General features: G+C 43.6%; 1 protein-coding gene across 14 annotated transcripts in view; it reads right to left on the reverse strand.

Annotated features, from left to right (window-relative positions):
- Positions 1 to 61: 61 nt before the first annotated feature.
- Positions 62 to 16,393, reverse strand: part of dnm1a (dynamin 1a) — a 79,995-nt gene continuing 63,663 nt past the window's right edge. For 6 of the 14 annotated variants that reach the window (XM_041898337.2, XM_041898332.2, XM_041898329.2 and 3 more), the window contains 7 exons: positions 15,488 to 15,597; positions 12,824 to 12,935; positions 12,432 to 12,446; positions 8,948 to 9,124; positions 7,825 to 8,066; positions 6,544 to 6,741; positions 62 to 1,869 (listed from right to left, as the gene is read on the reverse strand). In XM_041898337.2, the coding sequence (XP_041754271.1) occupies positions 1,809 to 1,869; positions 6,544 to 6,741; positions 7,825 to 8,066; positions 8,948 to 9,124; positions 12,432 to 12,446; positions 12,824 to 12,935; positions 15,488 to 15,597 (915 nt within the window). In that variant the 3' untranslated portion in view covers positions 62 to 1,808. Of the gene's footprint in view, positions 2,812 to 4,218; positions 4,256 to 6,543; positions 6,742 to 7,824; positions 8,067 to 8,947; positions 9,125 to 12,431; positions 12,447 to 12,823; positions 12,936 to 15,487; positions 15,598 to 16,393 lie in introns of all 14 variants that reach the window. The other 8 variants (XM_041898338.2, XM_041898342.2, XM_041898343.2 and 5 more) reach the window with 6 other exon arrangements.

The following is a 16,393-nucleotide window of genomic DNA, read 5'->3' on the forward strand; positions in this document are numbered from 1 at the left end:
AGACATGTTATTTTGAATGTGCAATTCCTGATTTTCCACAAAATAAGACAAGCAGACCATATTGGTACACTGACTTTTAATGTGTTGACGAAGCACAGTCCTGTTGGACAGACTCATTCCACCCACAGCAGTAAGATATAAGATACAGGACCACGTTATCACAGTGGGATAGAACACACACAATCACTCTGCCCCGTCTCCACACCTCTCATTTCCTCTCCCCTCTCCTCTACATGCTATTCATCAAACAACCTGCTAATACTCAACAAATCCATCAACAGGGATTTCATAACATTCACTTATTTATCAAGTTTGTTTTTAGTTTTAATGTTTCATTGTACACATACTCAGTCACTTATTCGTAATAATTTAATATTCAGTATTCATACAATGTCAACTAACCTGTAGACAAGTGGAAGCACAATTTCCATAAGATGCACCACATAAGATACACAATCACTCATGTAAGATATGTCCTATTTACTCTTAAATCAAAATCAAAATATATTATGTATTTACTTTTGCTAAGACTCCAGGGTGTTGTGAAGGGGAGGGGTGGGTTTGTATGAAGTGAGTATGATATGGATACTGAAACGGGTTTGTGGGTATGCTAATGAGTTTAGTTTTTTTTACTGTTGTCATGTCCAACATGTACTATTATTACCAACAGGGTCATAATACAACAAACCACAGACCGTCAACTCACATCTCTCACACAGCAACGGAACGCATGAGTAACATGGGAGGTGTACTGTACAGGCGTGTGTATAAGGCTCTATGCATAGACCATCACTGATTGGGTTGTTAGTGGTTTAAATCTGATGTCCTCACTCACCCCCGTGACCACTGAGAGAGGAAAAAAGGAAAGAACAGAAAAGAAAAAAAGCTGATAAATCATGCCAAAATTGAAAGTGCCACACCATCACCCCAACACTCATTACACAGTTCCAATGATATTCAACATATTTCTCAGAGGTTCTCCTGCCAGTGGTATTGGAAACGCTTTGCGAGTCAAAAACCTAATCCTGGGCTGGTTCAACACATTAAAATATAATTCTTGAACACAACTTACATTTTTCAACATTCCTTCTGAGGAAAGGAGAAATGATGCCAGTTAACAGTATTGAGACACCCTTTGGGCCTTGTCTGTCTCCTCGCCTCCTCTCAGGCTGAGCATCTACTCTGAGTCTAGTGTGATTGGTGGACAGCTCTCATTAAGCTGTCCAATAATAACATATTGCACTTCCTATTTAGATCCCGCCTCGCTATGGTACTGAGTTTCACTAGTATGGAAGTGGTTCATTGACAAATGGGAGAGGAGAAGAAGAGACAGACAGACGACAATGTTGGGCCACAGTTTTTAGCGGAAGACCCTTGAGTTCACAACCCCCCTAGCACCTGTGGCATGGGTACAGAGGTTGAAGCACAGAGAGCAGCATGTGCCTTAGGGAGCTGGTTGTGGAGGAGTTTACACTGATATACACCAGATCACAGTTAGTCTGAGCACCTGAACTTGTGTCATTGCATGCAGATACAGTAATACAATACATCATCATCATGGTTAGCACAACATAAGAGTGGGCCTTCAGAGTGACAGAAGGCCTAGTGTCTACAGAAGGGCGTAGGACATAGACCCATGGAGATAGAGGGGTTGGCGATTTCTTATTTCTTCGCTCCCCCTCTCCTCCCTTGCTTAGAGGGAGGCTGTTGTGGAGAGCTGCTGAGGTCTCTGATTGGTGTGAAGGATAGTGAGGTTTGGTGGAAAGGGTGGAGTTTTGGAGGAAGGGGATGTCAGAGGAGGGGGGCTTCTAGGAGTCAGAAGGAGGCAGGGGGCTCTCAGGGCGAGAGGGCCCACCCTTGCATGGCCGGCTGTTCGTTGAAAAGAGGCAGAATAAAATAGAAAAAGAGAGGAAAGAGGACATAATGAAGCCAGATAAAGCGAAGGACGAACAAGTGAATGAAACATAATGAGAGAACATTTCCCCAAACTCAGAGGCTAGGAGTCACTGTTGTGATATTAGATATAAAAGGACACAATCAACGTATCATAATAAACAGAATACACAATCTAAGTGCAGTGAGATAGATACCACATTACATTGTGACACATTACAGTCATTGTTGGTTATGAAATGTAGATTTTCTCTAGGTGTTTTTCCTACTTGCCCATCTATGTCAGGTGTGTCCTAGCCTGTGACTTTAGGGACCAGTATGGATCATGACGATCATAGAAAATAACTCTGTTCTTCAGATGCAGTTATCTCTTCTGATCCACTCCCCCTTGCTAGATAGACGGATAATGCATCAACACATAGAATAGTGTCCAACAGCACAAAAAAAACATCATTATCAATATCCAAAATGATCAAATAAATCTTTCAGATATGAGAGGAAGAAAGAGAAATACCCATCTGAAGGGGAGGGTGAGAAATAACATATTTCAGCATAGCATTCTTAACCCTCTCGTCCATATTTGCTGAATCCACCCATGCATATCCCTGTCCATTTAAGTGTGCGACTACTTACAGGTGTACAGGTCCTACAATGGACCTTTATATGCAGAGGAGGGTGAATGCATTTCTGTGTATTGGGGGTATACAGTGTGTTTGTGTGTGTATGGTGTGTGTTTGTGCGTGTGTGACGTGACCGTGTCATTTAGTAGAGAAGGAAGAGGAGGAAGAAGGATCTAGGTCAGATCTAGGTAGGTAGGTTGCTCTGCAGTTCTTGGTCTCTCTGCCATGGGATAGGCGGTGGGTTGGAGGGAAGGGGGGCTCAGTAGTTTAGTGGGTTGGTGAGGGAGGGGGTCTTCGGCTGCCAAGAGGACCATGGATACACACACAGATGAACAGACACACAGACACAATCACAGACAAAACACAGAGACAGAGATGAGTTAGGACTGTCATTCTGGCTGGGTATCATTCCCCCCACGGGCAAGCGGTAATACTCAACATCACTGTACACCATACAGTCAAGTATACTTACACTCTTTTGTAATTGCACATTCAGCTCCCCTATTGAACATCAAATTATATGCAGGCTCTTTCTCTCTCACACACGCACAAAGGTCCGGTAACACGCACGCATACACACACATTCACAGCTTCATGGGACAGTGTGGGAGATGACAGCCAGACAAAACAGGTAACACACTAACATACAAGTCTTTCCTGCAGATTTGATTGTCTTCATTAATGATTGTCTTAGAATAAATATACAGTATAAAGTTTCCATTGGTGACAAGCAGTTGTTTTGGGGCCCAGAAGAGGGCAGTATAGCTCCATTATATTATCATCCATAATATTCTCCTCTTTCAACCCAATCTGCATGCAAAACATGAGAGATAGAGGGTTGAATGTCAACCCTCAGGAGCTGTGTAATTATAATTGCTACAAAAGATATAACACATTTTATAATCTCCATAGTCGTTCTGCTATGATCTTCAAGGTTATGCTATCTTTACTTCACTATCAAAGGAGGGGCTAATTAGCATCAATTCTAAAAAAACAGATTACAACTGTAGGAGACAGGGTGGCAGCATAACATAGATAATGACCGTCAGAATAGCTAGTTGGATAGACATTAACTAGACATTACATACCCTTTTCAAACCATTATTACCACCCACAGTATAGCCTTTCTAACAGCTTCCCTATCCTCTAATGAATCCTATGTTGACATCTAGACAGGAAAAACACAGAACAGGAAAGTGTCACGCCACCAAACAACAAGGCTGGGGATGGGTGAGATGTCATGAGACAACACACAACGCTGACACAAACCCATCACCTTTGACTTCTGACCCCAAATGGGAAGCTCTGGTCAGGTGTGTGCGTGCACGTTTGTGTGTATGCCTGTGTGTGTATGCCTGTGTGTGTATGCGTGTGTGTGTATCTAGAGGAATCATCTGACTTTTTTCAACTCAAACCTATCCCAACTGAAACATACACCCTCAAACCAGAATAAAAGGATTTCAAGGATTTCAGTGGACAATAACAAAACCATCGTGGCACACAAAGTGACACTAACACACTGTGAGCTGTGTGTGCTCATGTATGTTTGTCTGCAGTGCTAAAAGAGGCATTAGGGAGGGCTCAGAAAAACATGAAAGAAAAGGAGAGAGGGATTGTGGCATGCAGTGAGGTGACAGGATCTAAGAGAACGCAGCATGAGGAAGAGGATGATGAAGATGATGATGGTGAGTAGTACCAAACGTACCAGAAGCGTTAGTCCTCATTGGTCACTGATAGTGATTCTGAAAGAGGAACCATAGTCAACGGTGGGATAGAGGTGTGGTGAAGGAGATAGGGTGAGGAGGACAGGAAGAGGAGTGCAAACAAACTCATACAGGTTACAGTGCAGGAGAGACCCACGTCACATGACAAGGCTATGCTCTCACCCTGGACCATTCAGATTTGGACCATTATTTAGTGGTTGATTTCGGGTTATTGGTTCCAACATGGCTTAAAGTCATTGTGAAAGCATTATTAGGACGGTTGAGGGTATGTGTGAACGAGAGCAGTGTCAGGCAACGTGTGTGTCTCCCTCAGTAAGGCAAGCTGCTGCCCTGACCGTGAGTTCACATCAGATCAGTACAGTGTCCATTAGCATACAACCACAGGCAAACACAAGGCAAACATTAGCAGTGCGGACACAGTTGAACAGAGAACAAAAAAAATCAAAGAATCCCACTCTCCCCTTTCTATTTCTCTCTCTGTTTATTGCCACATGGAGAGATTGAGTAGACAAGAGACACTATTCCTAAACTAGAAAGACTAAGAGTGTGGGATATAGGATAGGTCTCCACTACAAAACCATAGATTCTAGCAAAGGCCACTGCTAGTAAAAAGTGGTAAAAGTGCTTAAAGCTGTTATTTACAAGTATGGTTATATTAGTGTGTAGGAAATGTAAGTTGGTAATACTAAAAACCTTCTTGGCAGTAAGTAATGTCAGTAAACAACAACGTAAGTAGAAAATATATCAGGTGTGTGTATACGTGTGTATACAGTGCCTTCGGAAAGTATTCAGACCCCTTGACTTTTTCCACATTTTGTTACGTTATAGCCTTATTCTAAAATGATTAAATTGTTTTTTTTCTTCATCAATCTACACACAATACCCCATAATGACACAGCAAAAACAGGTTTTTATATATTTTTGCAAATGTATTAAAAATAAAAGATTGATATCACATTTACATAAGTATTCAGACCCTTTATTCAGTACTTTATTGAAGCACCTTGGCAGCAATTACAGCCTCAAGTCTTATTGGGTATGACGCTACAAGCTTGGCACAGCTGTATTTGAGGAGTTTCTCCCATTCATACTCTGCAGATCCTCTCAAGCTGTGTCAGGTTGGATGGGGAGCGTCGCTGCACAGCTATTTTCAGGTCTCTCCAGAGATGTTCGATCAGGTTCAAGTACAGGCTCTGGCTGGGCCACTCAAGGACATTCAGAGACTTGTCCCGAAGCCACTCCTGCGTTGCCTTCCTTCTGGAAGGTTTTCCCATCTCCACAGAGGAACTCTGGAGCTCTGTCAGATTGACCATCGGCTTTTTGGTCACCTCCCTGACCAAGGCCCTTCTCCCTGAGCTCACTGCCCAGGGGCAGCTCAGGGAAGAGTCTAGGTGGTCCAAACCCCTTCCATTTAAGAATGATGGAGGCACTGTGTTCTTGGGGACCTTCAATGCTGCAGAAATGTTTTGGTACCCACAATCCTGTCTCGAGCTCTACGGAATTCCTTCGACCCATGGCTTGGTTTTTTTGCTCTGAATGCACTGTAACTGTGGGACCTTATATAGACAGGTGTGTGCTTTCCAAATCATGTCAATCAATTGAATTTACCACAGGTGGACTCCAATCAAGTTGTAGAAACATCTCAAGGATGATCAATGGAAACAGGATGCACCTGAGCTCAATTTAGAGTCTCATAGCAAAGGGTCTGAATACTTATGTACATTTTATATAATACATTTGCAAACATTTCTAAAAACCTGTTTTCGCTTTGTCATTATGGGGTATTGTGATGAGGGGAAAAAAACTATTTAATAAATTTTAGAATAAGGCTCTAATGTAACAAAAAGTGGGGAAAGTCAAGGAGTCTGAATACTTTCCGAATGCACTGTAAGCAGTGTGTGATCTTGTGTGTGGCATTGTTTTACTACAGGGGTGGGCTTTTGGAGGGGATCAATCTATGACATGCCTCTCGTCCGTCCTCCCTCTACCACCCATCTGTTCTCTAGCCAGCAGCATCTCCTGGACCTGCACATCCTCTATCTATATAGATATATCCTCTATCACAACATGCTCTCAACTCTCATTTACCTCCATCAACCCTCCTGGCGTCTTCATATCCCCCTTAGCAACACATAGCATTGACACTTCAGCTTGGATGTCATTTCCTTGTCATCATTCTCATAGTATCCCTTACAAAACCTCAATGGCTTGTGTCTCTCTCCCTGTAGGACCTATTGTAGTGTTATACATTGATAGACTTGGTTACTTTTGCGTTGAGATGTAACGTTTGGTTCGGTTCCACTCACCTGGGCACACCAGGGGGTGCACGGTTAGGCCGGGAGGGGACTGATGGGGGTGGCCCACTGAAGGGGTCCGGGGAGGCCCCCGGGCGAGAGGGGACAGGGGGGCCAGGAGGGAGGCCAGGGGCTGAGCCACGGGAGACAGGGCGACCAGGAAGACCTGGGGGAGCCCTTCTATTTGGAGTGGGACTGGCGGCTGGAGACCTGAGAGGGGGGAGGGAGAGAGAGAGAGAGAGAGAGAGAGAGAGAGAGAGAGAGAGAGAGAGAGAGAGAGAGAGAGAGAGAGAGAGAGAGAGAGAGAGAGAGAGAGAGAGAGAGAGAGAGAGAGAGAGAGAGAGAGAGAGAGAGAGAGAGAGAGAGAGAGAGAGAGAGAGAAAGAGAAGAGAGAAAGAGAGAGTGCATTGGCAGTCAGTTCTCTTACACACCAGCAGGGGAGGCCACAACACCAGTGTAACGAAACATTCAGGAGTGTCATGGTCATGGTAAGAAAAAACATTACTGAGCATCCAGTCCTCCTCCCCTCATCCTCTCCTTTCCATTCCCTTATTCCCCCCGGAACCATCCATATGTAAAATGTATGCACACATGACTGTAAGTCACTTTGGATAAGCGTCTGCTAAATGGCATATATTTTGTATTATTATTATTATTCAATTTTCCTGCTCTCCCTCCATCCGTACCTGCCCCCAGAGCAATTGACCTCCTTCCATCCCTCTCCCCCATTTCCCCACCCTCCTGCTCTCCCTCCATCCGTACCTGCCCCCAGAGCAATTGACCTCCTTCCATCCCTCTCCCCCATTTCCCCACCCTCCTGCTCTCCCTCCATCCGTACCTGCCTCCAGAGCAATTGACCTCCTTCCATCCCTCTCCCCCATTTCCCCACCCTCCTGCTCTCCCTCCATCCGTACCTGCCCCCCAGAGCAATTTACCTCCTTCCATCCCTCTCCCCATTTCCCCACCCTCCTGCTCTCCCTCCATCCGTACCTGCCTCCAGAGCAATTGACCTCCTTCCATCCCTCTCCCCCATTTCCCCACCCTCCTGCTCTCCCTCCATCCGTACCTGCCTCCAGAGCAATTGACCTCCTTCCATCCCTCTCCCCCATTTCCCACCCTCCTGCTCTCCCTCCATCCGTACCTGCCCCCAGAGCAATTGACCTCCTTCCATCCCTCTCCCCCATTTCCCCACCCTCCTGCTCTCCCTCCATCCGTACCTGCCTCCAGAGCAATTGACCTCCTTCCATCCCTCTCCCCCATTTCCCCACCCTCCTGCTCTCCCTCCATCCGTACCTGCCCCCGGAGTTGTTTCCCCCCGGCCTCAGCCAGGAGTCGTCTACGGGTGGTGGCATGGCGGTGGTGATGGTGGTGGTGCTGATGTCTCCGATGATGTTCAGGGCCTCCTTCAGGGCGTGGTACATGCGGAGCATCTCGTCGCGGTGATGGGCCTGCTCCTGGGACTCCTCCATCAGGCTGTTCTGGTCCCCAGAGTGGTACAGGTTGGCCAGCAGCTCCGCGTTGATGAACTCCTTGGTCTGTGTGAAGGAGGGGGGAAGAGGCGGGGATTTGGAGATGCACGTTTTTGTTTACAACAATAACAAAGAGTTGCGGTGGAGATGACAGGTTTTTCTTCCTCCTTTGCACTTAGGCCTAAATTCAATCAGATCAAGCGTTAACCGGCGATAACAGACAGCCGCATAGTGGATGTTTTGGCGGTGTCGGAGGTGGAACTGCGTTGGAACCGTCAAATCGGTGAGCAGCTGCTTTTGCAATCATTGTCATGAAGCCAAACCCTTCCCACTCGTGTTAGAAGTTCAGAACGAGAAAGTGTGGTCATTATAGAAATATTGATGCTCAAATTGAAAGATCATTAAACAAAAGAATTACGATTTCTATCATCTTAATCGAGGTGTAGAATACATCTCAGATTCCAGTGTTCAAACTTGTAAACAAGGCTGCTTGGGATTTCTGTTAATGCAACTTCGTGCAGCCAATGGCAATGTCTGCTTTAGGTGTAATGCCGGAAGCTACTTGTGGATTTGACAGCTCTAACACAGTTCCACCTCCGACACCATCAAAACGACCGCTATGCGGATGTCGGCTAAAGTGGATCTGATTGAATCGAGCCCTTATTTGATCCATTCTTGTCGCTGATTGGCTAGAGATTCCACAGGACTGCTGGTTTCCTAAGTCTAAACCAATCAGACACAGATTAAAAGACAATGATGAAAATCATTTTTGTATATATTTTTTTACATTTTTAGTCATTTATCAGACGCTCTTATCCAGAGCGACTTACAGTTAGTGAGTGCATACATTTTTTCATAAAAAAATCAGCTGGTGTGAATCAGCTGGCCCTCCAGAAGATTACTTCGACACCACTAGTCTAAAGTGACCAATGGGGAGAGGGACTCACATTGTTGATCATGAGGTACATGATGGTCTTGGGCATGAGGTCCCTGACGGTCTTGTTGACGATGGCCATGTAGGAGTCCACCAGGTTGCGGATGGTCTCCACCTGCCTCTCCAGCTGGGGGTCCATGGAGTGCATGAAGTTATCTGAGCCGTTCTCTCCATCTCCACTGTCACTCTGCTGGTGGACAACACCAGGGAGGAGGGGATTAGAGGGAAGGGAAGAGAGGTGGACAGGGAGAGGAAGAGGGAAAGAGGGGGAGAATGAGATGGAAAGCGAGAGAGAGAGACAGGGAGAAGGGGGGAGGGAGAGGGAGATGCAAAAGGAGAGGGACAGGGAGAGGGAGAAAAGAAAGAGAAAGAGAGAAATATTGAGTGGAGAAAGAGAAAGAAGGAGCCCTCTCAGGGGCGTCATGCACCCCAAAATTCTGAGGAAGCACAAAGTACGTGAGGATGCCTAGAGGAGGGGTTCTGGAGGGGGGCTAGGTCCATAAGTTTGAGAATTTTGCATTTTTCAAACACCTGAAACAGCTTATTCCTGCAATCTAGAGCCATAATCATTAGGCTTAATTCTATGTATATAAAAAAAATATACAGTGGGGAAAAAAAGTATTTAGTCAGCCACCAATTGTGCAAGTTCTCCCACTTAAAAAGATGAGAGAGGCCTGTAATTTTCATCATAGGTACACATCAATTATGACAAACAAATTGAGGAAAAAAAATCCAGATAATCACATTGTAGGATTTTTAATGAATTTATTTGCAAATTATGGTGGAAAATAAGTATTTGGTCACCTACAAACAAGCAAGATTTCTGGCTCTCACAGACCTGTAACTTCTTCTTTAAGAGGCTCCTCTGTCCTCCACTCGTTACCTGTATTAATGGCACCTGTTTGAACTTGTTATCAGTATAAAAGACACCTGTCCACAACCTCAAACAGTCACACTCCAAACTCCACTATGGCCAAGACCAAAGAGCTGTCAAAGGACACCAGAAACAAAATTGTAGACCTGCACCAGGCTGGGAAGACTGAATCTGCAATAGGTAAGCAGCTTGGTTTGAAGAAATCAACTGTGGGAGCAATTATTAGGAAATGGAAGACATACAAGACAACTGATAATCTCCCTCGATCTGGGGCTCCACGCAAGATCTCACCCCGTGGGGGTCAAAATGATCACAAGAACGGTGAGCAAAAATCCCAGAACCACACGGGGGGACCTAGTGAATGACCTGCAGAGAGCTGGGACCAAAGTAACAAAGCCTACCATCAGTAACACACTACGCCGCCAGGGGCTCAAATCCTGCAGTGCCAGACGTGTCCCCCTGCTTAAGCCAGTACATGTCCAGGCCCGTCTGAAGTTTGCTAGAGTGCATTTGGATGATCCAGAAGAGGATTGGGAGAATGTCATATGGTCAGATGAAACCAAAATATAACTTTTTGGTAAAAACTCAACTCGTCGTGTTTGGAGGACAAAGAATGCTGAGTTGCATCCAAAGAACACCATACCTACTGTGAAGCATGGGGGGTGGAAACATCATGCTTTGGGGCTGTTTTTTCTGCAAAGGGACCAGGACGACTGATCCGTGTAAAGGAAAGAATGAATGGGGCCATGTATCGTGAGATTTTGAGTGAAAACCTCCTTCCCTCAGCAAGGGCATTGAAGATGAAACGTGGCTGGGTCTTTCAGCATGACAATGATCCCAAACACACCGCCCGGGCAACGAAGGAGTGGCTTCGTAAGAAGCATTTCAAGGTCCTGGAGTGGCCTAGCCAGTCTCCAGATCTTAACCCCATAGAAAATCTTTGGAGGGAGTTGAAAGTCTGTGTTGCCCAGCGACAGCCCCAAAACATCACTGCTCTAGAGGAGATCTGCATGGAGGAATGGGCCAAAATACCAGCAACAGTGTGTGAAAACCTTGTGAAGACTTACAGAAAATATTTGATCTGTGTCATTGCCAACAAAGGGTATAGAACAAAGTATTGAGAAACTTTTGTTATTGACCAAATACTTATTTTCCACCATAATTTGCAAATAAATTCATAAAAAATCCTACAATGTGATTTTCAGGATATTTTTTTCTAATTTTGTCTGTCATAGTTGACGTGTACCTATGATGAAAATTACAGGCCTCTCTCATATTTTTAAGTGGGAGAATTTGCACAATTGGTGGCTGACTAAATACTTTTTTTCCCCACTGTATATGTATATCTAAGCCTACCTCTTGAGCTGTCTGTATCCTCCTGACTTGTGGTTCTTTTTTTAAAGAAACTAAATATGCTTCTCTGCATCTCTGCTAAAATCTGGGTAAAAGAATGAAAGGAATGTGAGTCTTATTCAGTACATGTTACTAATCTTACCAGCAGGCATGCCAGCTAAGATAGTTAGACTAGCTAGCTACTCTAACTTAATAGCCTGAAATGGCTTCTTGGTAGATTGGGAACCTATTTGGCTAGCTAAAGTCAACTTCATAAAATTGCTAAGTGGCTAGTAGTATTACAGAGAATTTTATTATTATTATTATAATTGTTTTAATATACAGTATATGTACTTTTTTGTACAGGAAAAATCTGCCCCCTCTGAGCTCTCTAATCACAACAAGTAGTGAAACAATCCTTAATATCACAGATAATTAATAACATCCACTAAATAGCACTCCTAAACTGTCACTATAGAGAAATAATTTCACACTGAGCCAGGGCTCCACACAATCGATGCAACGGATCCCTAACGGATCCGACAGAGCTTCATTTGTGTAGCTATCTACGTAATTCTACGTACTTTTGTGTGGCTGAATTTTTGGAACGCGACGCAAATGGAGTTCCGTGGCTCTGTTTGCGTAGTCTGTGAAATCACTGTGGGGAGCCATTGGAGACAACATCTCTCTGTCGCCACTTTCTCCACTTTCTCCACTTTCTCTTGGCTCATGCCCCAATGCTAATTCCTTTATTTGCTTAGCCTATTACAATCAGATGGTTGTACTATACAGCTATAGCAGAACCCTGATGAGAGTGACATTTGAACTTCCTGGCCTGGTTCGAATGATGAATGACTGGGCTGTTGATTAGAAACAGCCAATGAGGCGAGACGAGAGAGGAGCCGCAGCACTGTATAAATCATTAGAGCCAATCAGAGTTCAGTATCAAATTAAATTGGCAACACTACAGATGTAGGATCTTAATTTGAGCCAGTTTGCTACAGCAGGAAAATAAACCTGCAGTAACAGGAAATGTGAATTATTATGTGGATTATAATTAATGGACATGTTTTGTAAGGGTTGATACATTTTTCGTTAGGGCAAATCAAGTTTGATATTTTAAAGTGGAAAAGACTAACTTTAGAAGCCTTTTTAAACCTCAAATACACTACAAGTTTGAAAAAGAGTGATCAAATTAAGATCATACCTCTGTAGCTTGAGCAAAGCTCTAGAGAAAACTGTGTAAAAGGGGTGAAGAGTTGGAATAGACATCAAGACACAAAGCACATACCTTGCCCTCCTTCTCCTATTGGGTCCAACAGCAACAAAGGACATACAGAGAGAGAGAGGGACAGGGACAGAGAGAGATTTACATTTTAGTCATTTAGCAGACGCTCTTATCCAGAGCGACTTACAGGAGCAATTAGGGTTGAGTGCCTTGCTCAAGGGCACGTCGACAGATTTTTCACCTAGTCGGCTCGGGGATTAGAACCAGCGATACTGGCACAACGCTCTGAACCACTAAGCTACCTGCCGCCCCAGAGATGGTGTTGAACATTAAATGACTGACTCTACTAGTACTGTGAAAGCAAACCATCATCACAATCAACAACATGTTTTGGACTGGTGGAGTTACTGACTAAAATGTGAAGGTTTATGCCAGTGTGTGTGTGTGTTTCGTACCGTGACGCGTTCAGGATACACTCCAGCTCTAAGGAAGGAGGCCTTCCACCCATCTATCTCCTCCTGACTCTCGCAGGCCAACTCCAGCTGACGGTAGTCCTTATATACATTCCTGTGGACACAGAGGGGCAACTCTGAGTGTGTGTGTGTGTGCAGGGGCATCAATTAAATTTGTATTTATTATGGATCCCCATTAGCTGCTGCCGACGCAGCAGCTACTCTTCCTGGGGTCCAGCAAAATTAAGGCAGTTATACATTTTAAAAACATTACAATACATTCATAACAGATTTCACAACATATTAAGTGTGTGCCTTCAGGCCTCTACTCTACTACCACATATCTATGACACAAAATCCATGTGTACATGTGTGTATAGTGCGTATGTTATCGTGTGTTTGTATGCAAGTGTCTATAATATAATTATAATATGCCATTTAGCAGACGCTTTTATCCAAAGCGACTTACAGTCATGTGTGCATACATTTTTACGTATGGGTGGTCCCGGGGATCGAACCCACTACCCTGGCGTTACAAGCGCCATGCTCTACCAATTGAGCTACAGAGGACTACTACAGAGGAACACTATGTTTGTGTTGCTTCACAGTCCCCGCTGTTCCATAAGGTGTATTTTTATCTGTTTTTGTAAATCTAATTTTACTGCTGGCATGAGTTACTTGATGTGGAATAGAGTTCCATGTAGTCATGGCTCTATGTAGTACTGTGCGCCTCCCATAGTCTGTTCTTGACTTGGGGACTGTGAAGAGACCTCTGGTGGCATGTCTTGTGGGGTATGCATGGGTGTCTGAGCTGTGTGCCAGTAGTTCAAACAGACAGATCGGTGCATTCAACATGTCAATACCTCTCACAAATACAAGTAGTGATGAAGTCAATCTCTCCTCCACTTTGAGCCAGGAGAGATTGACATGCATATTATTAATGTTAGCTCTCTGTGTACATCCAAGGGCCAGCCGTGCTGCCCTGTTCTGAGCCAATTGCAATTGTCCCTCTTTGTGGCACCTGACCACACGACTGAACAGTAGTACAGGTGCGACAAAACTAGGGCCTGTAGGACCTGCCTTGTTGAAAGTGCTGTTAAGAATGCAGAGCAGCGCCTTATTATAGACAGACTTCTCCCCATCCTAGCTACTGTTGTATCAATATGTTTTGACCATGACAGTTTACAATCCAGGGTTAGTCCAAGCAATTTAGTCTCCTCAACTTGCTCAATTTCCACATTATTCATTCAAGATTTAGTTGAGGTTTAGGGTTTAGCGGATGATTTGTCCCAAATACAATGCTTTGAGTTTTTGAAATATTTAGGACTGACGTATTCCTTGCCACCCATTCTGAAACTAACTGCAGCTCTTTGTTAAGTGTTGCTGTCATTTCAGTCACTGTGGTAGCTGACGTGTATAGTGTTGAATCATCTGCATACATACAGTGCCTTGCAAAACTATTCATTTTGTTGCATTACAACCTGTAATGTAAATGGATTTGAACTTGTATTTCATGTAATGGACATACACAAAATAGTCCAAATTGGTGAAGTGAAATGAAAAAAATAACTTGTTTCAATAAATTCTAAAAAGTAAATAAAGGAAAAGTGGTGCGTGCATACAGTGGGGGGAAAAAGTATTTAGTCAGCCACCAATTGTGCAAGTTCTCCCACTTAAAAAGATGAGAGAGGCCTGTATTTTTCATCATAGGTACACATCAACTATGACAGACAAATTGAGAATATTTTTTCCAGAAAATCACATTGTAGGATTTTTAATGAATTTATTTGCAAATTATGGTGGAAAATAAGTATTTGGTCACCTACAAACAAGCAAGATTTCTGGCTCTCACGGACCTGTAACTTCTTTTTTAAGAGGCTCCTATGTCCTCCATTCGTTACCTGTATTAATGGCACCTGTTTGAACTTGTTATCAGTATAAAAGACACCTGTCCACAACCTCAAACAGTCACACTCCAAACTCCACTATGGCCAAGACCAAAGAGCTGTCAAAGGACACCAGAAACAAAATTGTAGACCTGCACCAGGCTGGGAAGACTGAATCTGCAATAGGTAAGCAGCTTGGTTTGAAGAAATCAACTGTGGGAGCAATTATTAGGAAATGGAAGACATACAAGACCACTGATAATCTCCCTCGATCTGGGGCTCCACGCAAGATCTCACCCCGTGGGGTCAAAATGATCACAAGAACGGTGAGCAAAAATCCCAGAACCACACAGGGGGACCTAGTGAATGACCTGCAGAGAGCTGGGACCAAAGTAACAAAGCCTACCATCAGTAACACACTACGCCGCCAGGGACTCAAATCCTGCAGTGCCAGACGTGTCCCCCTGCTTAAGCCAGTACATGTCCAGGCCCGTCTGAAGTTTGCTAGAGTGCATTTGGATGATCCAGAAGAGGATTGTATATATATACCCAACACCTCTCATCACCCCGAGAACACCATCCCCACAGTGAAGCATGGTGGGGGCAGCATCATTCGCAAGCCACTGTAGACACACTGGCTTTACTCAAAGCCCAAATAATGTATACTTAACTGGCTCACAACACAACTGATTGGCTCAAATGCATTAAGAAGGAAAGAAATTCCATAAATTAGCTTAAAACATCTGACATGAAAATATGAAATGTCCACTTAAGAACGTACCTTTGCTCCGTGTTGAACAGGGCAAAGATCTGCTTGCTGGACATGAAGCCCTTCTCCACATCCCTCAGCCTCAGGTTGTCCACCTGGAGCATGTACTTCTTCTCTTTCTCCTGCAGGAGGCAGAGTAAACAATACACAGGTTAGAGACGGTAGTCTAAAGTATGAACCCACACACACTCACAGAGACAGAGAGCGAGAGAGAGTCAGATAGAAAGAAAGAAAGAAAGAAAGAAAGAAAGAAAGAAAGAAAGAAAGAAAGAAAGAAAGAAAGAAAGAAAGAAAGAAAGAAAGAAAGAAAGAAAGAAAGAAAGAAAGAAAGAAAGAAAGAAAGAAAGAAAGAAAGAAAGAAAGAAAGAAAGAAAGAAAGAAAGAAAAATGTGCATCACTATGATTCAACCATCTAAAAGCACAAACAAATTCCAATGAAAAAACTATGTCAGAATTTTGGTTTAGTTGTCAACCAAACGTCTATCACTGCACTTTCAACCATTTAAAAGCCCAGCAAAGTTCAAATGTGAATACAATGTCAGATATTTTGTTTATTTATACAACAGATTAATGTGTATCCCTGTGCTTCCTCTAATAGCAGAACTAAATGACCTGGATTGCAGTTTACATTAAAAGTGCATGGTACAATTGATCAATGCGTTCGAGATTCTGCACAGATTATTACATAAATTGTTAAGATCTCCACAGACCTGAGATGAACTATGCATGCTATCTTGAACATGTACACTTTCTATGATTACATAAGAAGACATTTATAGTTACAGTAACCTCAAAATGTGGCCATGAATGTTCCTCATTTTAAGTTTTAATGTTACATTAGTTTGTCAGATAGCCTTAACTTAAGGCTATTTACTGTATTACAAAAGTAATATTGAATTGTGTTGCCTTACAACCTGG

The sequence above is a fragment of the Coregonus clupeaformis genome, chromosome 15 (assembly GCF_020615455.1).
Source record: "Coregonus clupeaformis isolate EN_2021a chromosome 15, ASM2061545v1, whole genome shotgun sequence".
In the NCBI taxonomy this organism is placed as follows: domain Eukaryota; kingdom Metazoa; phylum Chordata; class Actinopteri; order Salmoniformes; family Salmonidae; genus Coregonus; species Coregonus clupeaformis.